At 37.6% G+C, this 24150-nt stretch overlaps 1 protein-coding gene across 2 annotated transcripts in view; it reads left to right on the forward strand.

The window, feature by feature from the left end:
• The first annotated feature begins 2641 nt into the window (after positions 1 to 2641).
• Positions 2642 to 24150, forward strand: part of fibpa (fibroblast growth factor (acidic) intracellular binding protein a) — a 105611-nt gene continuing 84102 nt past the window's right edge. The window contains exons 1-4 of one of the 2 annotated variants that reach the window (XM_028802914.2): positions 2696 to 2743; positions 3190 to 3375; positions 15997 to 16099; positions 22630 to 22828. In XM_028802914.2, the coding sequence (XP_028658747.1) occupies positions 16015 to 16099; positions 22630 to 22828 (284 nt within the window). In that variant the 5' untranslated portion in view covers positions 2696 to 2743; positions 3190 to 3375; positions 15997 to 16014. Of the gene's footprint in view, positions 2744 to 3189; positions 3376 to 15996; positions 16100 to 22629; positions 22829 to 24150 lie in introns of both variants that reach the window. The other variant, XM_028802896.2, reaches the window with a different exon arrangement.

Raw genomic sequence — 24150 nt, forward strand, 5'->3', positions numbered from 1 at the left:
GCAGCCATCAGTGAGGTGTACGTGAGTTACAATTAACTCAACCAACCAATATAGGCCATCAGGTTTAATACCATGTCTAAATACAATAGAAAACACAGGTAGAAAAGAAATGTAAAAACAATAATTAATAAATCAGTTGTCCTTTTGTTTAATTCTTGTGAGGATGAACCGCCCCCCACCACCACCAACCCGCCCCCAAATTTGGGATCTTATTTCAGAATTGAGGACAGGACATGATGGGGTTCAGCTCTCCCATATATTCTTATGCCTTTGTCTGAAGGTACAAGAGTAAAGAGTATAAAGTAATGACTCTGGTTGTTTTTTGCAGAGATCTGTTTTCACTTTGACATTAGTCTTTTTCTGTTGATCAGTGTCAAAGAAACTCAATTACATCCACTGCGACTCAGCATTGTATAACAATACAATGTGAAAACTTCGAAGGGGTCAGAAGTTTTTATTGGCTCCCTATCAGGAAGCAGCTAGCCAATGTTCTACTCAATACTAGATAGGGCTAAATTTATTATAGATTATTTTATCTAATGTGTAATAATAAAACCCCAATGATTAAATAGATCAGAAGAACTTTATTGAGATAGTCTGATCTATTTTCTTAAAGAAGCACTTGTCTGAATGCCTTGCCCTCTGGTTACAGTGTAAGCAAGTTTATAATGGAAGGCCAAACACTGAAATTAATGAATGCCTTGTCTAATTAAACTAATTTAAAATGTAGAGTAGTTTAATTTTTCCAGGAGACTGTTTCAAATTTTCACATGGCCATTGTCTATATAAAATTTACACATTCTAGATAGAATTCATAGTTTCATTTATATAATGCTTTTCTGGACACTCAAAGTGCTTTACATAGACAGTAGGAAGCCTTAAATAACCTTGCGCCAAACTACATCAATGACCTTCTCCATCACTATGTGCCTGCCCGCCCACTAAGGTCCTTGGATTCTGGCAATCTTGTTGTACCCCACACTAATCTACACTCCATGGGTGACAGGGCCTTCAGCTGTATAACGCCCATACTCTGGAATGACCTACCGAAATTAATCAGGTCAGCTGACTCCATGAATTCTTTTAAAAAACAACTCAAAACTCATCTGTTCAGGATGGCTTTTAGCTCTACTTGACTTTATTACCCTTCACTCAGTTTACTTCTCTGTCAAGATGCTCATGTAACCTGTATGTGTGTGTGCAAGACCATCTATTATGTTGTCTGTTTTTTTTTTTTCTCTGAATTCACTGTCATAATCTTCTTTATTTATTTATCTGGTTTGTACAATGCTATATACTGTATACCCTGCCGTTCTTTCTTATATTCTGTAAGTGCCTTGAGCATGGGAAAGGCGCTATATAAATACAATGTATTATTATTATTATTATTATTATTAGGAAGCTTCATCAGCCACCACCGACGTGTAGCATCTACCTGAAAGATGCGACGGCAGCCATTCTTGTGCCATTATGCTCACCGAACATTGGAGTTTACATGTTCTACCTGTGTCTGTGTGGCCTCCAGTTTCCTCTACCTGTGTAAAGACCTGCAGGTTAGGTGAATTGGCAACGCTAAATTGGCTTTAGTATGTTTTTTGGGTGTATGTGTGTTTGCCCTGCAATGGACTGGTGCCCAGTAATAGCTGGGATAGGCTCCATCCCCCACTGGTCTGAATGAAGCAGGTTTGAAGATGACACAACAGTACATTACATAACATTACAGTTACAGTAATAGAGAACAACAACAAATAGAGAAATTGCCAGTAGTTCCAGCAGAGAATACCACAGAAAAACATTTAAAACCTTTACAAATGGAAACAGTTTTTAAAGCTTTACTGTTATGTAAAGGAAATGGCCTTAACACACAATTTAATTTCATTTTGGATATGAAAATAAAGCTTTTTTGTAATTGATAATGTTTGATTCATGAATGTTCGATTTTGCCCATATAATAATAAGATTAATTAGATAATATTATTTCTCTTTTAATCTTTTAAACTTATAGAAACCCAACAAAATATTCTTAGAAAATAATTTTTAAAATATGGTCACATAATATTTGGTAGAATAATACCAATTTAGTAATTTAAAATCAATTTCTTTAACTTTGTGTAATTTCTCTAACTCCCAACTGTTTGTAATTAGATAATTAATGGTATGGTCCAAATTATCATCCATGTAATATCTGCAATAAAATTTTGCCAGTGTGAACGTAGGCCTACATATGGAAGAGTTACAGTTTTGCTTCAAAAAGAGATCTAATTTTATTATTATGAGATGATGGACTTGATAGAAAACAAAATTTCCCTATTGAAGTTTTACTTGGGTTTAATACATATTGATTAGACAAGTAGTATTGCATTTAAAAAGCCTGGTAGCATTTCTAATAATAGAGAACTCTTTTTTGGTAATTGAAAAATTGTAAGTAGATGAAAATACTATGTAAAAGATGTCTAATGTAGAATTATTTTGAAGTAGGACTGCTGTACTTTGAATCATTCCAGAAAATGTACTTTTTACATATAAAGAACGCGGAACCGTATATTCACACTCCTGGAGCATAAATAAGGGGAGCGCAGTAACATCCCAGAGCGTACATTCATTGGACAGCAATTCCTAACCGGATCTGATGTATACTCGTACCGCCTTTTTAAATAAACGGAAGTGTGTAGGGAAGGAATTTGATGTGAAACCTGAAATATTTTTTTTGTTGCCCTTTGACAGCAAGAGCGGCCGGAGTTGGGTGAGTGAGAAGTAGATATAGAAGGAAACAGCAGATGTTTCAGTACAAGCGATTCTGGATTTTTTAAGCATGTAACTCGTTTTTAAATAATAGTAGTGCATCATATGCATTTTTGCTTTGTGTATTCTACGTAAAGTTTCACCTAATAGTTTAGTTACGCACAGTTGTATGCATGAAAGACGCTTTATAAACATTAAACGTTTCAAAATAGATGTATTCAACATGTAACAGATGAGAAAAACCCGTCAAAACGTAACAAGGCGTTTGGTTTATTGTCTTGTTAGTAAAGGTCAGTTTCTACTCAAATACATGTACTTTACATATTTTTTATGCTGGGGGGCTCACAACATGCACGTTTATGAATAACAATGTTATCAAAGTGTCACCTTTTTAAATTATTTGTAGTTGCAGACACTGATTGGACTTTTGCACTTCCTTCTGTGTAGGTTGTCGCACATATGAGTAACGCGCTGCCCCGGTTCAACAGTACTCGCCTGCAGTACATCTCTTTGTGGACAGGGATAAATCGGTCAGCTTCTGTGAACAAGGAATATTAATTTAAGGGGCTTTCTTAAAACTGGCAATAGTATGAAATTCAAAAAGAAGAATAATGTTTAAAATGGAAAGTACAGGTACCAATTTCAACAGTTGTGTGATATTGACATTATATTGCATTAAACCTTGTTTATTTGTACTTAATGTTTTAACTTCCAAAAGTATACCAATCACCTGGCATTTGTAATGTAATATTCATTTTATCTATATAGCTTATATTAAAAGCAAGAGATATAATTCTACTTGAAAGTATTTATATTTATGTACAGTATATATAGGAATAGCTGTATATACTGTAAAATGCATGTATATATAACAGTGTGTGTGTTTTTTCTTTTTCATCACCATTGCTTTATATTGCTGCTCTGTCTCTGCTAGTATTACTGTTTCTTTTTATTTTATCTGCATGATGTGCCAAAAGTTTATTATCAGCCCTGAGATGTGGGTTCATATCCCACTACTGACACTGCATTACCAGAAGCAAGTTACTTTACTTGCTTGTGTTCCAATTGGAAAGACAAAAGAAATGTAATCAATTCTACTCAGATGTTGTAAGTTGCCCTGAATAAAGGCGTCACCCAAAAATGTTAATGTAATTTGAGTGTGTAGAATGTAGGCTGGAATTGGGATATTAAGAAAGAAAGATATAAGAAGCACCCATAGTGCCATGTCACTTATTTGTTACAATCTTGTTGAATTTTTTTGAGCAGATTTCTTTCTGCTTCTAACTAACTGTGGGGCATTAGAGGATTGTAGAGAATTGCTTTGTTCAGATGGTGTTGCATTTGGAGAGACCAAGATGGCTAGGAGATGAGCAGGGCTGGACTTGTTAAATACTGAATATAGAATATTGGTTTTTTTTTTTTTTTTTTTTACTTACAAACCAAACTTTACTAATTGTGTATATTTTGGGTATTTGGTGTCAATATTGTGGAGTGGTATCTTTCAATGGCAATATAATTTTCAGTCTGAAAGAATATTATCATTTTGTTCAAGACAAAATTAATGAACAGTTATCTTCCAAACTCACTTTATTCTTGTTATTTAAGAATCAGTTTTGCAGTCTTTTTTGTATCTGATAATCTATTTTCTACATTGCAGAGCAGGGTATTATAAAGATGTGTTGTCTGTCAGTGACATGTATTCTTTAGTATAAAGGCAAATAAAAAAAAAAAAAGATTTTTGTGCAAAGTGGACGCTTTTCATTATACAGTACCCTCCTCATTTATTGGCAGCCCTGTCAAAGACAAGTAAAAAGGGTTATAAAAAAAAATCACCTCTTGGTGAATTACCTATATCTCATACTGAAAAAATTTGAGAAATCCAACTTTAACTGAAGTAAGTTTATGAGAAAGAAATCCTTCCTCAAGAAATTATTTTTAATAGAATCACAGGTTGCCACAATTATTAGCATCCCTAGAAATTATTATGAACAGACTGCGACTTAATGTTTTTTCCCCATCTGTATCTAATGGATGGATGGATGATTAGAGTGTGTAGGAAGTTTCAAGCAGCAACCCATTTCTTCCAATGTACTGGAATATAAATATGAAGTATCACAGAGGCCAAATTCATCAACATAGAAAAGATAAGAGAACACACAATTCAAATGAGAGAAAAGTGTGTTTTGACCTTCACTAAGTGGGAACTGGCAATTTGCCTGAAAATGCCCATATCTACAGTTATGGCAATAATTAGTAAGTTCAAATAAACTATAACTGTCAATAACTTTCCTGGAAGAGGACCCATGTTTATTTGGCCTCATGCACATTGAGGAGGATGGTAAGAGAGGTGCAAAAATCCCCAAGGATCACTGTTAGAGAACTTCAGAAAAAGTAGCACCTTAACTGCAAGTGTTGGTGCTGGAGCTTGCTAAACGCTACTGAAATTTGATTTGAAGAATGTTCTTTGGTCAGACAAAGTGAAAATTGAGCTTTTTGGCAGCAAACATTCAAGGTGGGTTTGGCATTAAAAAAAGGAAGAACCTGATCCCCACTGTCCGGTATGGTAGAGCTATGTGATGTTGTGGGGCTGTTTTTCCTTTAAAGTCCCTGAGACCCTTGTTATGGTACTTGGCATCATGGAATCCATAAAATACCAAGATATTTTAAATTTTAAATCTTTCCGCCTCAGCCAAGAAACTAAAATTGGCATGTCGTTGGATCTTGCAGCAGGAAAATGATCTAAAACATATGTCCATATCAATACAAAAATGGTTAAATGAACAGAAAACCAAGCTTCTGTCATGGCTGTCTCGGTTCCTGGACCTAAACTTATAGGTAAACTTGTAGGAAAAATTTGAAGCTTGAACATAAATCTGATGAAAAACATAAAAAGTAATGTTTGAGTGAATGATGTAAAACAAATGAAATCATTACCATATAATAATAATCCATTCAGCCATCAAATTTCTAAACCTGCTTTGTCCTAAGAAGGGATGCAGGGAAGCTGGAACCTATCCCAGCAAGCATAGGGTACAAGGCAGGTGAACATACAAACAAAGGTGAACAAAATTCCCTTTATTCAACTTATTACTTGTTTGAATCCAAAAGAATACAGTTTCCTGTAAAATTGTGTTTCACATTAAATGTTAACATAAACTAAAGTCAGTCACTAGAAAAAGCAGGAATTGATTGAACTGTGGCAGGAATGGTTTTCTCATAGTTAACAGTATGTAGGATATTCGAGAATAAGAAGCACCAGTGAACTAAATGTATTAGCCCCTGGTTAAAAGAAAGAATACAAATGTTGTATACAGAAAAGTACTTAGTTATATGGTACTTCTGATACATCCATTTAACTGACAACTCTATAACTGAAGCCTGTTGTCTTAGGAAATTTCCATGTAGTAGATATATATATAAGTGAAAGACAGTAATCAAAACATAAAATTATGATAGCTTGGTAGAACATTTTCTCTCCTTTAGAAAAAGGCACATAAATTATGAATTTTAATCTTTCAATTCATGTGATCAAGATGGATAAATTCTTTAACTAGTAATTAAACCTCTAGAGTGTACATCACCGCTTTAATTTATTTGCAGCTAGTCTACATTGGGTTGACTCCCCCACCGTGTTGTACCACTGATCTCCCAGCACATAGTTTCTCTGTGTGTATATGAGATGCTGTGCTGAACTTTCCTACTGAATGTAGGAAGAAACATACAACAGCTAAAGTTTTTAGTAACTGTGCTACCAATATGATGATACATCATGTGGCCTTATCCTAACTATTAAGTTAACAGTTAATAGTATCGAAATCAAAGGAGTTGTACTTATGGTTAGTGTAGGTGATGCTTTGTTCCTTTACTGGTCAGCTATCCTCGGCACACATGAAGCGGGAAACAAGATAGTGTATAGAGAGTATAGAGAGAGCCCAGGTGTGCAGTGGATTTTAAAGGAAGGATTAGATGTCTTATTGTTGGTTTATTAGGTATACAAAAGTCCATCCTTTTTGGTTGGCTATTGGTGCAAAGGTTTATCTGTCGGGGTTGCCAGTTGTTGCATTTTGCCTCTTTGTTCAAACCAAATGTTTAACTGGTACCAAGGGATGGCTGGTATGGCCAAAAAGCGATATCACAATACAATTAATAGTTAGGACGGTTATGGTATATATCACAGTATAATCTATGTGCATATAATTATCAGACTGAATCCAGTTTAGGTGCTTCTGTTGGCTCTGTGCATATAATTATCAGACTGAATCCAGTTTAGATGCTTCTGTTGGCCCAGTTTTATAGGTTAACATTGGGTAGTTCTACTGTGAAGTTTCTATTAAGAAAGACTGTTTTAATTAAGGTAATAATAATAGCATTAGCTATAATAATAGATTTTATTTGTTTAGCACATTTCCCAAGCTTAAAGCTCTTCATAGAATATCAGAATGAACAACAGGAAAAAACTGAAAAAGACCAAATACACAACACTAAATACAAAATAATATCAGCCTAAAGTAGTAAATAAAGATAAATACAGGAAATGCAAAGCTTTGAATTAGAATAACAAGCAATAAAGTAAAATAATATACAAATACTACAAGAAGTCTTGAGTAAATAACATTGTGATACAAGTGCAATTCCCCCCAAACACCTGAACGTAGAGGTAAATTGAAAGGAAGGGTCAGAATGTTGGGGTAAATTAAATTCCTTCCTGAACATATGAGTTTTAAGTTGTTATTTAAAAAAATGATTTGAGTTAGCTGGTAAAATTAATTTATGTTCATTTATTGTGCAAAACAAACAAAAAAAAACAGAACAGGAAATCTATCTATATATATAATTCACTAAGCTGCCGACAAGTAGCCACCCATGGAAAGCACTCAAGACAGCCACGCCCACCAACTCTAAGACCATTGGATACGACAAAAACTCGCAGAGCCTCGTCCACCAACTCGGACGCAGCAACTCACAAAACACGACGTCATTGGATACGACGACAACTCGGCAAGCCACGCCCACCACCTCGGACGCAGCACCTCACAATACAGGGTGTCATTCACGTTCATCTCTGCTAGACTCCACATGCACCTCTGAGCCACGTTGACTTTTCATTATTCTTTTCGGTTATTACTAGTGCTGGGCGGTATATCGGTTCATACCGAAAACCGTTTTTTATTTTTTTTATGATATGGATTTTTCTTATACCGCAACACCGGTTTAAATTGCCTAGACAACGTTCGGAACGTGGCGCAGCGGGAAACTGTTCAAGTGGGGACCTTTTTCACTGCTACACCGCTAAACACAGATTTGTTGCACTAGGGCTCTTTTTCACTGCTACACCACCAAATAGTGGGCAGTAGCATAGGTATATGGAGGACTATTTCGGACAAAATTAAATAAATAAATAAATGCGCAAATAAAGTTCTGTGAAAAATGGACAGAGAGCATTCTGAAACTGAAGCTGACGATAAAGTTGAACATGAACAACAGAAAAACTTTTGCCGAAAAAAAGGAGTCGCGTCCGTCGCCTGGAGATACTTTAGTTTTAAAAGGTCAGATGTGTAAATACTGTTTCTATACTACTGGATAATACTGCAAGCCAAGTTGTACTTGTTTTTGTACTTGCTAGTGTATGTTTTGCTTGAATTCATCCTGTAATGTGCTGGCGACTCTTTCAGAGATGGGCGCAACTCTGAATGGATGGCATAATTAAACATGTATAACGAAGATATTTTTAAAGTTCTGAACACTCCGTCGGCTAAGTTAATAACTAGTTTTAATTTCACAAAGACGTTTATCGTGTGGTGATTGGTTATGTGGAGAAAGAAAAAGGAAAGATAGGAACTGGGGTTTTGGTAGAGAGCAGGAATATCATGAAGTGAATGGATTCTGTGTGGTGATTGCTGCAGGTGCCTGCTCTTAGTGCGGAGGAAGTCAGTTTAAGAAGCGTAGTGATTAACGACTAGGTCGGGGAACACTTAACACAAAGTATTTGATGTGCTGCATTAACTTATGACGGGGTTTGAGAAAATCTAGTAAATTAAACATTGAGTTTAGGATGAAGTTTAGTTTACAACATTCTATTCTCATAGTTTATTTTATAATTAAAGTACAGTGGAAATGTCGACTTTAATCTTGACGTAAGCGTCAACATTAAAGTGGAAATGTCAAGAATAAAGTCAACATGTCGAATTTATTCTCGACATATAGTTTGTTTTTTTCTTCCGTGTCCATATTTTTTTTTCTTCACAGTGGCCCTAATGCGCTTCCATAGGGCTATACCACAAACAGCATTATAAATGCAAGTTGCAGTTTTATTATTTATGTATATAGCTTAGCTTGAAGCAAGGTCCATATTAATGCAGTTTGCCTAAATGGTGGTACAGTTGGTAAGATGTCATCACCAAGCTGCACTTTTTTTATTTTATTTTAATTTGGTGAATACTGTGTAATGCACCTGGGCTTGAAGTAATGGTGCAACTATCAGTAATATTTATTAGTTTAAATATTATGTAGTTTAATGATGGTAAAATTGTTTAAAAAGTCACTTTAACGTGTCAGTGGACAGAGATTGTTAACATTAACAGAAAGTGTAGTTGGTTTACAAAAAATGTTTACTATTTATTCCTTTTCTAAGACGTGTTCAGTGCAATCCAACTTTTGACAAACACCTCTGGATATTTTACTAAGTCTAAATGCCTCTTTGGATGGTTGAAAATATGTTGTCAAAATCATAGTTTAAGCTTTTGCAAAATTTGTTCAATTAAAAGGTTCTATATTTTGACTGCATCTGTCATGCAATGTGATTCCTTCTCTTTAGTGCCACCCCCTTGAAAACTATCACTTTATGGGGCCATGCAAACCTGGATTAATACTTGTGTGCACATTAAAATGTCTTTTTGTACGATGTACAATTCTCATAACAGTCGAATAGGTTATTCTTAGCCAGTCTACTGCAGTAATTGCAGTGGAAAATGTGGTTAACATCCACTCATGCATGGGGAAAAAAAATACCATCTAATACCGTGAAACTGGCAGAATTTAGAAAAATACCATGATATAGAATTTTGGTCATACCTCTAGTTATGACGCACGCACCACCATCGCAAACTGTTTTACACGCCATGGTCTTAGAGTTGGTGGGCGGGTCTCTGTGAGTTGCTCTTGCGAGCGGGCACATGATCAGGTAGTATGTATGCTTTGAGAACGAGGGTGGACATGGCAGGACCATGTAAGAAGAGGCATGTTTGTCGCGGATGTGAATCGCTGAATGAGCGTGCGGCGGCGGTCCTCCAATTGTCAGTCACGGACAATTGTATGTTTCCCTCTCAAAACACAATGAAGGAAGCAGTCTTTAAAAACCAATAAGCCCTGTGCCTCTGTTTCATTAGCATCTCACCTGCTTCACCGATGCAGGCCCTGCAACAGTCGAGACGCTCTCTCAGCAGCTGACCTTCTACACAAGCTGTGTGGGTGTGTGTTGGGTGTTAGTTAATTAGTTACTCAAAGGATTTCAAGATTTAATATGCACAAGCGGTAACACTGCAAAAGCAGCCCAAACCAGAAAAGACGGCTGGCAAAAAGTGGCCGACAAATTAAACGCGTTTGCATTGTACTTACTGAAGCAGCGTTACGGATTTTGCAAATGTTCATTTTTTTCCCTCCTTTTAGACAACTGTGTCTTTCCGGAAGTGTTCAGCCATCAATAAGTAATTATGCGGTGTTTACCTGCAGGAACACGTGCAGCGAGAGAGAGAGAGCGCGAGAGCAAGCGACACACACACACACACACACAGGCGCGCGCGAGAGAGAGATCGCTGGACACATAAGAATAATAATACATCGTTACATTGATATAGCGGTGATCTCAGTATTCAAAGCGCTATCCACACAGGGAGGAACCGGGAAGCGAACCCACAATCTTCCAGAGTCTCCTTACCGCAAAGCAGCAGCACTACTACAGCGCCACAAGGCAGTTAAAGAATGCACCGGGCTCGATTTTGTTTTAACTTCTGTTTACAGCGATCGTGTCGGGCCCTGTGCCTCTGTTTCATTAGCGTCTCACCTGCTTCACCGATGCAGGCCCTGCAACAGTCGAGACGCTCTCTCAGCAGCTGTCCTTCTACACAAGCTGTGTGGGTGGATGGGTGTTAGTTAGTTAATTAGTTACTCAAAGGATTTCAAGATTTAATATGCACAAGCGGTAACACTGCAAAAGCAGCCCAAACCAGAAAAGACAGCTGGCAAAAAGTGGCCGACAAATTAAACGCGTGTGCATTGTACTTACTGAAAGCAGCATTACGGATTTTGCAAGTGTTCATTTTTTTCCCTCCTTTTAGACAACTGTGTCTTTCCGGAAGTGTTCAGCCATCAATAAATAATTATGCGGCGTATGCCTGCAGGAACACGTGCAGCGAGCGAGCAACACACACACACACACACACACGCACGCACGAGAGAGAGAGCGCTGGACACATAAGAATAATAATACTTCGTTACATTGATATAGCGGTGTTCTCAGTATTCAAAGCACTATCCACACAGGGAGGAACCGGGAACCAAACCCACAATCTTCCACAGTCTCCTTACTGCAAAGCAGCAGCACTACTACTGCGCCACAAGGCAGTTAAAGAATGCACCAGACTCGATTTTGTTTTCACTTCTGTTTACAGCGATCGGGTCATAGATAGCATTGTTGCAATGTTACTTTTCTTGGTGGCTTATTACATTACGGATGTTTCACATGTTCATTGTTTCCCCTGTGCTTAAAAGACATTAAAAAAGTGTTTCTCGAATGTGACTCCGGAACCTCACAGTACGCAAGCTATATTAAGCGTCAACAACAAAGACCCGCTACACCTTAATCTACAAGTACTGACAACTGTGTCGTTCAGGAAGTGTTCACCCATCAATACATAATTATGAACATATATTGCTCATACCATTAAAAAGACAAATCTTTAAAAATGTATACAGTATACACATACAGTAAAAAAAAATTAAACAAACTCTAGCGCCATATGTGCAAAGCACTCAATCATTCAACTTAAAATCTTTTATCAAGCGCATTTATCTCATTTAAAATTGCCCAAAATGTATCCAGAGCAAGATTCAACCTGTGAACATTGCAGTCTCTTTCCAGCATCACTGGGCCACATGTTTTGGGTGTGCAGCAAATTAGCATAATTTCTGACAAAAATCTTTGAATGCCTATCAGACAACCTTGGTGTCACAATCACTCCTAATCCATTAACAGCTGTGTTTGGTGTACTCCCAGATGGTCTTAAAGTGAAGAAGGGCAAACAAACTGTAATTGCCTTTACCTCACTACTAGCACAAAGAATTATCTTGCCTAATTGGAAGAATACCACCTCACCTCTTTTTAAGTCAGTGTTCTATACTATTTGAAGTTGGAAAAAAATCAAATTCTCACTTCGAGGATCTATTCAGAACTTTTCAAAAATATATGGCAGGATCTAATCAATAACATTTTAGAATAAGCTTCTATATTGGAGAAAAGGATACTCTTCCTTCCTTCCTTGCTGTGTTTAAAGACTTGCTCTGGTTGTTGGCTCTCCTCTCTTTCTCTTGGGTGAAGAGTGAATTTTAGTTTGTTAAATTTGACTTGATTGTATGGAATGTTACTTGCTTCAGATTAAAATCAATAAAAATGTATAAAAAAATTAAACAAGATTGACAGTAAATAAATATTCAAAGAGCTATTCTTCCCAGTACCTTTAATCATCTGGAAAGGACTGGGCATAATTACTGGACGTGAACAATCCTGGGCTCAGTGCTAGAAGGGGATGTGGACAAAGCTAATGCACTGAACCAATTTTTTCCCCACTGGCTCCTTCTTCCAATGACCAGACCACATACCCTACCCCCTTACCCCCCCCCCCCCCCCCCCCCACCCCACACACACACACAATCTCTACTACATCAACAACTCCTAACACGTCAACTGGAATGGCCAGTGATGCATTCTCCTCTGACCATCAGTATGGGCTGTCCATAACTGAAGACCAAGTAAGGAAACAACTGAAGAAGCTACACACAGGGAGAGCCATGGGACTAGATAAAGGCAGTCCTCATGTTCTTCGGGCCTATGTTGACTAATTTTGGGTATCCTCTGTCACCTGCCGCAAGAGTTCCATAAAGTGCTGTTGCAATGGAAAACATCCGGCATTGTTCCTGTTCCAAAGAAGGCATGTGCCTAATCATCTAATAATTACAGACCAGTAGCACTTATGTCTGACATCACGAAGACTTTTGAGAGGCTGGCCCTGAACTATGTGAGTTCACCTGTGGTAAACCACATGAATCCACTTCAGCTTTCCTGTAGGACAAAGATTGGAATGGAGGATGCAATTATATGTCTGCTCTACAAGACTTATTCCCATCTGGACAAAGCTGGCAGAAGTCCCAAGATGAAAATGTAAACAGATTCAAAGGAGGGAGGGTTGTGATTGTAGAAAGTGCTGGCTATGTTGGAATGCAACGGAATGCCCATTCCCCACCACATGCTAATTCGTTTGTGACAAAGTAACAAAGGCAGCTGCCTAATGTCTTCAACTGCGAAAAAACAATATACCAAAATTTGTACTGGTTGACAAATTTTACTGTTGTCTTGTACTGTTGTTCTTCTGGCATACTGCATGCCCCCAATGGTACCATGTAAAGACATCTCCGGTGTGTCACTTGGTGATTAATCATTTTATCAGACAAGGCCCAGAAGCTGTATTCCAAAGAGGCCCTGTTAGAGAAAACCAACAGTGTTTCTGAAATTAAGAATGTTTGGCAATTTGCTTTTTAGCAAAGTTTTTGTGTGCCAAAACATTGGGAATTGGGATATAATAATTGGGAATGCCAATCTGTCCTACAGTAGTACATTTATCTAAGCCGCCACTGCCTTTTATTATTGGGAATATCCAAGTACTTTCCAATAAAGACCATTCTAAGTAAAAACTTTGACTATTTCTAATTAATTCCCTGCAACCATGTCTGAATAAAATGAATTGTGAAAAACCTTAATCATGCTATGTACTATACTATGTACTACTTATCTACAGTAAATTAAACAGTGAAAATGACAATATTAAAATAGAAAATGACTATTGTACAGAGCAAGCAACAGTAAATGAAATGGAATTGCAAACGATTAACCAATCATTCACAATTAAAGTCTTATTTCACTCTGACAGATAGTGAAGGAGTTATTTTAAAAACTATTGGTACTTCCAGAATTTATTGCAGTGGTGATTACAACTGACTGACTGACTGCTGTGAGATGTGCTCACTGCCAGCAGCAGCCAAGTTTACATAATGCAAATCAATTTTTCCATGCTGCTGTTCACTTTAGTGCATGTGCAGGTACATGTATAATGCATTAACATGTACAGTGCTCGCTCTCCATGAATGCATACATTAAGACATGATTCAGCATAATTAATGTACACCAAGTACATGTAAGCTATCATGTAAAACACATTCTAGTATCTGATTGATGCAAATGTACTAGACATACGCTCTTGCCAACCCAGGAAAACTCTCCCGTATACACTATTTATTTATTTGTGTGTGTATTATTAGGTACACCTTGCTGGTACTGGGTTGAACCCCCTTTTGCCTTCAGAACTGCCGTAATTTTTTGTGGCATAGATTCAACAAGGCGCAGGAAACGTTCCCTAGTGATTTTGGTTCATATTGACATGATAGTATCACACAGTTGTTGCAGATTTGTCAGCTGCACATCCATGATATGAATCTCCTGTTCCACCACATCCCAAAGGTTCTCTATTGATTGAGATCTGGTGACTGTGGAGGCCATTTGAGTATAGTGAACTCATTGTCATGTTCAAGAAACAAGTTTGAGATGATTTCAGCTTTGTGACATGACGCATTATCTTGCTGGAAGTAGCCATCAGAAGATGGGTACACTGCTGTCATAAAGGGATGGACATGGTCAGCAGTAATACCCAGGTAGGTTGTTACATTTAATGATACTCATTTGGTACTAAGGGGCCCAAAGTGTGCCAAGAAAATATCCCCCACCACCAGCCTGGATCATTGATACAAGGCAGGATGGATCCATGCTTTCATGTTGTTGACACCAAATTCTGACCCTATCATCCAGATGCTGCAGCAAAAATCGAGACTCATCAGATCAGGCTCCTTCCTGATGGTAGAGCACTGGAATTGTCAGGTTGAAGGGTCTTTTCATCATATTGGGCAGCCCACCACTGACTCAGCTGTGCTATGGCCAGTAAGGGTTAGGCAGTTTGATGGCCGAGGTCTCCAGGACTCTGAACAAATCTGAATCATATTATGTGATATCATCTATTCTTGTATTTTGCCGTGTACTTGTAATATAACGTATTGTATTGAGTATTACTTGTGTTCTTCTCTGTATATTGTATTTACCCTTTTTTTTTTTTTTTTTTTTGAAACTCAGTGCACGCCAAACCTACCTGGAAAGGGGTCTCTCTTCAAATCGCCTTTCCTGAGATTTCTTCCATTTTTTTTCCCTACAAGGGGTTTTTGGGGGGCAGGGGGAAGTTTTTTCTTGTGAAGGCTGGGGCTGTCAAAAGACAGGGCCTGTGGCACTCTTTGTGTGATTTTAGGTTATACAAAAATAAATTGTATTGTTTTTCCATTCTTCTGTTGGCCAGTTTTGAGCTTGTGTGATTTGTAGCCTCAGTTGCCTATTCTTAGATGACAGGCATGGCACCCAGTATAGTCTCCTGGTGCTATAGCCCATCTGCTTCAAGATTTCGATGTGTTGTGTGTTCAGAGATCTGCATACCTCTGTTGTAATGAATGGTTATTTGAGTTACCGTTGCCTTCTATCAGCTCAAACAAGTCTGGCCCATTCTCCTCTGACCTCTGGATTCAACAATACATTTTTTCCCAGAGAACTACCGCTAACTGCATATTTTCCCTTTTTCGGACCATTCTCTCTAAACCCTAGAGATGGTTGTACATGAAAATCCCAGTAAATCAGCAGTTTCTAAAATAATCAGACCAGACCATCTGGCACCAACAACCATGTCACTTAAATCACCTTGCTTCTCCATTTTGATGGTTGATTTGAAGTTCAGCATGTTGTCTTGACAGTGCCTTCATGCCTAAATGCATTGAGTTGCTGCCATGTGATCCATGTGATTGGATGTTAACAAGTAGCTGAACATGAACAAGTGGCTGGTGAATGTGTGTGTGTGTGTGTATGTATATAATATTTTTTTTTCTTTATCTTCATAGGATTCCAATGAAGTAAAAATGTCTGTGGAACTGGATGTCTTTGTGGGTAATACCACAATTATGGATGAAGAAGTATATCAGTTGTGGCTCGATGGATATACAGGTAAACATTAAGTAACTACCGGTACATGTATATACAGGGGTGCGTAAGAGTAGGTTTATAGTTGCATGTACATGAAACACATTGTTTATTCTTGTATTCTTTATTTATTATAACCTGCATGTATTTTCCATATGAACAACTGTAAACCTGCTTTTGCCCATCAATGTGAATTTCTAATGTAACTAATACATTGCTCCTCTTAATAGTGAATTTGAACTTAACAAAAGGTTTCTGTTCCACAAACAGCTGCTTCTTCATATACCGGTGTTTTAATATGCATTATATGTAACTGTAAATCCATTATACATTTCCTCAAGGGCTAATTATGTACTGTGCACATATTTTAACTTTAATGAGAATACTGAAATAATTGATTTTGTATTGAGTATATTTTGAAATATTTGAGCCACTCTTTAAATTCACTCTATTATGGTGTGAACTGATTTTAATTGGTGTAATTTCTTTTGCTTGATTAAAAAAAATCTCCTATTCAGTTATTTAACTATAATTAACATTACAAATTGATAAATGAAATAATTAATTGGACACTTAAATATGTATTCTAAAACTGTGACGATGCGGGTTCTACTCCATGTTCCAGTCTTGCATCTGGGAGCTCTTGAATCCGACACCGTTGGTAATGTTACTGATGAGCTCGGCAGTGAGGCATAACAATGGAGCAAGGGGCTGGTGTAAAAGAAAGTGCCAAGTGCTTTTATTAAAATGAAACAAAACAAGTGTCCAAAACAAAGTGCAGTGCTTTTCAAAAATCCGTTAATAAATAATCCATAAAAACAGAAATGAAGTGGAGGTTAAAAAAATAAATAAATCCTTTAAAACAACGAAGTTAAAACAATGCTGGAAGCAGACCTTTAAAAACACAAAGCCCAGTGACTTCTTTTTATCTGGCGGTTCCCCTGCTTCTCCCATCTGGGCCCCGCAACAGGAGAGTCGCCCTACCAGCAGCTGACCTTCTCTCTCCTCGCTTCTGGTCTGGAGGCTTCCCAATCCCTGGCTTCAGTTCCACACACTCCAGACCGAGACTTAGGTTCCCCAAAAGCCAGAACGCTCACATTGGGGAATCCATCACACAAGCCTCCCGACTCCCGTGCCTTCTCGGCCTTATGCGGCCAGCCGTCCTTCATCACCGGTCACTCTAGCTCCTTGTTCGCTCAGCTGGAGCGACCGCTTCCTTCTGCCCCACCGAGTGTCGGCCAAACACCCCTTCTAGGGCTCACTGTCCAGCTGCCTGCCTGCCTGCGAGCGCTCGCTTGCTCACACTGGCTCTCTCTCCTCCTCGCTGCTTCCCGGTCTCCTGCAACCTCTAGCTCTTTTCTTTCTTTCCTTTTTTTCCCCCCTAACCACCTTGCACATCTATTTATGAAGAGGATGTGGCAGCTGTGGCAATCAGCAACTCCCAGGAACAGTTACGGATGCGGGCGGTTTCTCACCTGTGCACTTTGGTGAGAAACGCCCCCATCACGAATTCCCCAGGAACCGCTTCCGCCACACAACCATGCCCCCTCGCTAAGCTGCAAGTGCGGCGATTATTTATTTTAAAAGTGGCCTCTTGACATGAGCTGTGGACCCGCAACACCACAAAAACCAGTTTGTGAAGCTGACTCTAACATAAGACACTTACAAACTCCATGCAGAGAAGAACTAGGACACAAAGCCTGGTCTCCTTACAGCAAGGAAGCAGCTCCACCACCTATTACCCCCTACATTAATAATTTTTCCCTTTTTTAAATTATTATTTTTGTTAGAATTGAAGTAGGCTACTTTGATTCGTGTGTATAGGTTAGGGGCCTTGTAGAAATGTATACATTCGGACTAGTAAGAAAACCAAGAAACATTTATATCAAGTGAAATGAATTTACTTTTGCTTCTTAGCTTATTATAAGGTTTTATTCAAGTAAATGTTAGCTCTCCAGAATATTAATCATTTTATAAAGGACAATTTATAAATAAATATTCTCTTTGCAATTCAAAATAAAGAAATATCCCTTTTATTTTTTTTACCCTTTCTACAAAAGCAGCAAACTTATTGTACATCTTGAATGCATTTTTATTTACACTAAAATAATGTCTGACTTTTCAGACATTTTTAAGAGCATCATAAATTGTGCTCTGTAGACCATGGAAAAACTGCTGCATTCACAGAACAGCCACAGAAAATACTTAAATACATCTGCTTATATTTAATTAGTGTGCTGTTCTTTTGGGTGTACTTTTTGATTTTCTCACATATCAAGGTCAATGTTATGTCATATGAGTTTTACTTCATGTTACATTATATTAGCTTGGTAAATTTTTTAGGTTTTTCATTTGTTTTACATAATCAAGGGAAGCAAGGTTTAGGGAAGCACTGCAAGGATTTCTTGGATGTTGGAATAGACCACTGCCCAGATTGGGGGGTCTAGGTGCCCCTGGGAATAGGGATGGACAACCACCTAGGCAGAGGGTTAAAAAACGTAAAAAATACTGACTTTACCTGCTGTCTGAGCATTTTATATGGGTTGGGGCTGTTCAGGAGAATGCCCGGCACAACATAACATATATACAGGTAGAATTTTAAGTATTTTACCCAATCGTTCAGCTGCACCATTAGTAGTAAAGACAGTCTAATTTTATAGTAGAGGTGTCACATTAGCTATACATTATTGTTTGAATATTCTTGAGCAATTGTGTACCCAGCATGATATTGGGGAAAGTATGCTATTTGCAAGTATCTGATTTTCAGTGTGAATTCCTTATCAATATTATTAAAAATTAGGTTCCTGTATGGTTCCATAATTCTGCTCAAGAGCAAATCAGCTGAGATTACATAGTGTGACACTTGTTTCAGATCCATTTCATATTTAGTCCAAATGTTGAAATAAAGCAAATGAAATGCACTAAAAGGAAACTTGGGGAAAAATATAATTGGTACTTTTTAAAAACCTTTGTTGTGCATATTGTTGATCAGAGACATACATTTTCATAAATAAACTGTGATGGCATCTGTTATTTCCATTTATATACAGTGGACATAGCATTCGTTATAGTGTGAAGAACCAGCCTGTGTCGTGGGCCTAATGTTACTGATACTTGGCTCTGCATTCTTAGCTTTTATACACTCTTCATACTGCACTATATGGTTGAATGTTTATATTGTTGTTTATATTTATGTTTCAGTGTAAGCCTGTTAGTTATTTTATACTGCTTGCACAGTATGTTTTTAATCATCATCACTGCTATTAAAAACTAAACAAGTCCAAATTATGCAGATAATGCTTTTTGTTTTGGTAATGGAATGTTTTACTCAGTGGCTCCTGTCTCAGCATAAACAGATGGAACTTTATTTGTCCCCAGGGAAAAATTTGCCAGATCCTGAAAACCCCCTTTTTTTCCTTTTACTTTTACTTACATAAATAGGTAGATAAATAAATATACACATACACTTTGGTCTGAACAAGGAAGAAGATTAAAAAGAAGGAAAAGTTCTGACTTGTCTGTCACAGTCACAGTAATACATTATACAGACGTATTGCTGTTGGCATAAAGAAGCCCCAGTAGCATTTCTTGACACACTTGTGCTGAATAATTTGTTGGCTTTTCATAATGGTAAAGTTTTGTTTTAATTCTCTCCTTTGCTACAACATCCAGGGGGTACAAAGTGTGTCCTATAACTGAGCTTGCCCTTTTAATTAGATTGTTGAATCAGTGGGCCTTTTTTGAAGTGATGTTACCACCCCATACCATGCATAGAAAATGACACTGGCCATTACAAAAGATGTGAAGAATGTCACTTCCCAGATTAAAGAAACAGAGTCTCCTAAGGAAAAAGAGCATGCTCTGCCCTTTCCTATATAGTTCCTCTGTGTTCTGTGAAACCTACTGGTCATTAATATGGACTCCCCAAGTAGAAGTGGACCCCCTCTACATCCACTCCTTAAATAGTGACTGGGCATAGAGGCTCCATGGTGCAGCGAAAATCAATAACCAGTTCCTTGGTTTTGCTGATGTTAAGATGCACGCAATTCTGTTTAACCAAAGTGAAACTGCATCTTTTTAAGGTTGTCAAAATCGAGTAGCTACGGACTTGGAAAGGTAGGATCCAGCATGAGTCAAATGTATAACAAAAGAAATTTCTTAGTCCAATAAAGCTTGTTTTAAAATGTTTAGTGAAAATTTAAAAAGGAACAAATTACAAAAAATCTGAAAAAAGTTATTACACACAGAATAAAAGTAAAAAAGGTTTTCTTCTACAGTCTTAGCTTTCTTGTGTTAAACTTCAGTCACTTTCTATACCTTTAGGTTAGGTTATTTCTCAATGGCAAACTTTAGCACATTCAGGAAATAATTAGAATATTCCCTTTATAGTTTAGCTTGTGTGGGTTATAATATGACTATGACTATTGACTATAACATTGACTATGCTTAATAAGTATAACTAAGAAAATACTTCTGTCAATTTAGAATAACCTAACTAACTAACAAATGACTGTTACACCAAGAAATAAACTTTCCACCTGACTCCTATACTCTTTCTCATCCCTTTTATTAATGTACCCCATAAGTGCAGAATCATCTGAGAATTTCTGCAACGACATGACCTGGTATTATATTTATAGTCTGAGGTGTACAGAGTGAAAAGCAAAGGAGACAGTACCGTCTGATGCTCCAGTGTTGCTCATATCCATATCAGAAACACAGTCCTTGAGTCTCACAAACTGCAGTGTGCCCAACACATAGTCCATTATCCAGGACACGATAGGCTCATCCACCTGTATATCTCTGAGTTTACCCCTTAACAGGGCTAGCTGGATGTTATTGAAGGAGCTGGAGAAATCAAAAAACATATTCCTCACAGTCCTGCCAACTTTGTCTAGGTGAGAGTAAGCCTTATGGAGCAGATAGATAACTGTATCCTCCACTCCAATCTTTGCCAATAGGCAAAGTGCAAGGGTCCAGGTGGTCTACCACAAGAGGACTGAAATAGTCCAGGATCAGTCTCTCAAAGATCTTGAGGATGAGAGACATAAGTGCTACTGGTTTGTAGTCATTAGGTGAAGAGGCGCTTGCTTTCTTTGGAACAGGAAAAATGCATGATGTTTTCCACAGCAGTGACACTTTCTGGAGCCTTACTGATATTATTCAGATTTTTTGACAACACTAATTCCGGTAGGTCTATTAAAAATAAAAGCAATTGAATCATTAAGTGAATTTATTAGAGATTGAGTGTTGCTAATTCTGAAATGCCTAGAAACAGAAGTATTTTGGATTTCAAATATTTTTGGATTTTGAAATACCTGCATCTTCCTAAAACTCCCACCCACAATTCTCCCAGTCCCTGCACTTTAATCCTCTAGGGTTTTTGTGAGATAGGAAAATAAATTACTTGATGTTGTGAGAAAATAAGCCAAAACAGATGTTATCCTTCAAGATCTCAGTAGCATAAGATAACTAAAGCTTAATAATTAATTTGCACAGTGACAGAAAAGACAGACACACACCCAAAGACCACTGCAGAAACTTGGCTCCTTGCTTTTAAGAAGTGCTTTTGTCTGCTATGATACCTTTCGGTCATTTTGACTATTACATCAATATATGTCATAACAATAATAAGTACAGTTTAGATAAGCATTGTGGTCTATGTATATCCAGTGTGTTAAAGTGCTACAGCTATATTTCCTATTAGACAGTAATATTAACTTCCTTTAGTTGTTCATTTAGACATTCAGTTAGAAGGTGGATGCTGTTCATTCTCGTCCATGCGTGTACTGGTGGCATTAGGCACATTTACTGATATTGGTGTTTTGAATACTGAATTCTGTATCTCCTGTTATTAGCTGTGTTAATGGCAGTTCTGTCCACCTACTTTTTATAGGGTGTAACGTATTGTTTACGTTTATAATCATATTTTAACAAATATAACTGCCAATTCTTTCAGCCTTGCATCGACTCCTACACTTTCGCCATAACTGTACAGCAGTGGTTTCAGTTTTGGATTTTGGAACATTTTGGATTAACGATGCTCAACCTGTATTAACTTTTATGACTTGACTATGAAGTTGGAGAATGTGGTGATATAGAGTAAAAAAAAAAAAAAAAAGATTAATTCATAAATAGTGAAAGATGACTTAATTAAATATCATGATCATAATTAAATATCTTGTGGCCACCAGGGAGCACTGCAGCTCCACAAACTGACAAGTCTCGGGCACAAGTTCCAATGAGTGTCTAAAGATTTATTCATATGAAATTCTTCGAGGAAGCTTTACAAACAAGACAAGCATAACCACAGTAAGTAGCCCTGTAATTGTTATTTCGTCATCACCTCCACTCCACACAGCAGGAGTTGTCCTTCTTCTCCCGATTCTGGCTCCCTAAAGCTCCTTACTGAGAAGCAGTATCACTACCACTGCGCCACCTGAATGCATAGTCTCTGCCAAAGTATGTAATGTGTTTTTTGTTTGTTATCCTAAACCCCTTTTTCAAAAAGTTTATTAACATTGACTTTTTTGTTTTTCCATTTTTCCTCTAAGTGAATGATGCAGTTAGCATTCGTATGAAGAGTGGTATATTGGAGCAGTTTGGCACAACTGAAGATGTACTGGAGAGTGACACAATGGACCATTATCGCACTTTTCAGATGACTGAGCGCCTATTACACCACCCTTCTAAACTGGTAAACCAGGTCCTGTTCCAGATTCCCCCACATAGGCAGGCGATGCTCATTGAGAGGTACAAAAATTAATTTTAAAATCGGATCAGGATCAAGCTAAATCTTAGCCGGTTTTATTTAAGGAAGTTTGAAGAAGTCATTATTTTTGTATTTATAACAACTAAATCTTAATTAATTTAAAACTAAACATAGTAATCTGTTTACCTAATTTCATCTGAAAAGCTGTCTTGTTGTAGGTGTCTTACCGTCAACATAGCTCAGCTCTGCTGTCTTCTGTATAATCTATATTGTATTATATCAGTTTAAAGATGCACTGAAGCTCTAAGTACCTGTCTCAGTTATGTTGTGTGTGTGTTATTTCATAGAGGTAAAAATAAACAAACCAGATATCACTGGAAAGCAAGCCATTTTGGCATTGATACATAATACAGTAATCCCTCCTCCATCACGGGGGTTGCGTTCCAGAACCCTCCGTGAAAGGTGAAAATCCGTGAAGTAGAAACCATATGTTCATATGGTTATTTTTATATATTTTAAGCCCTTATAAACTCTCCCACACTATTATAAACATTTCCCGCACAATTATACAGCATAAACCCTTTGTATTCTCTTAGATATTAGGTAAGATTCGTTGAAATTATGTATGTAAACACAGTTTATATACAGTAAAACCTAAATATTATTTTAAAGATATCGAGCGTCTCCGATATCACATATGTTACAGCCGTTACGACAGACAGGCCACCAGCAATAAATACGTACAATGCAAGAAAAAGTATACAGTAAAATGTGTGTACAGTGACACTAAACTATGTACATGTAATAAGTACTGTACGTAGATAATTAATTATGGTTACTCACCAGCAATGACACGACGACTTGTCCGATAACGATGAGTTTAATTTTACTGCACAACAAAGGATAGCATTACAGCTCTTCTAACGGAGCCCCTTCAGGCAACAGTTGTTCTTCTTCCAGCACTCTTCAATCCAAATCCCTAAAGCAGATTCCATCCAGACTACTGCCTTATCACGTCCACTTACAACTCGTTTTGCGCCCTGGTTAAAGGACACTGCGGCCGTAGATCTTATATGCTTTTCCTCCTTTTTAAATAAAAAGAATCGTGGACTCATTGATGCCGTAATGGTGTCCTGCAGCAGTGTAACTGTTCCCTTCCTTCAACATATCAAAAACTTTTACCTTTTCTGCAATCATTTGCATCTTCTGTTGGCGCTTGGACACGGCCCCTGAAGCAGTAGCAAGAGCACATTAATGCTGAATGAGTGAGATGAGACTTCCTGGTTAATGCAGCACTCTGTCGCTGAGCCAATCAGCAGCACACAGGAACTTAACTGCGTGCTCTGATTGGGTAGCTTCTCAG

This window comes from Erpetoichthys calabaricus, chromosome 1 (genome assembly GCF_900747795.2).
Source record: "Erpetoichthys calabaricus chromosome 1, fErpCal1.3, whole genome shotgun sequence".
Taxonomy (NCBI): Eukaryota; Metazoa; Chordata; class Cladistia; order Polypteriformes; family Polypteridae; genus Erpetoichthys; species Erpetoichthys calabaricus.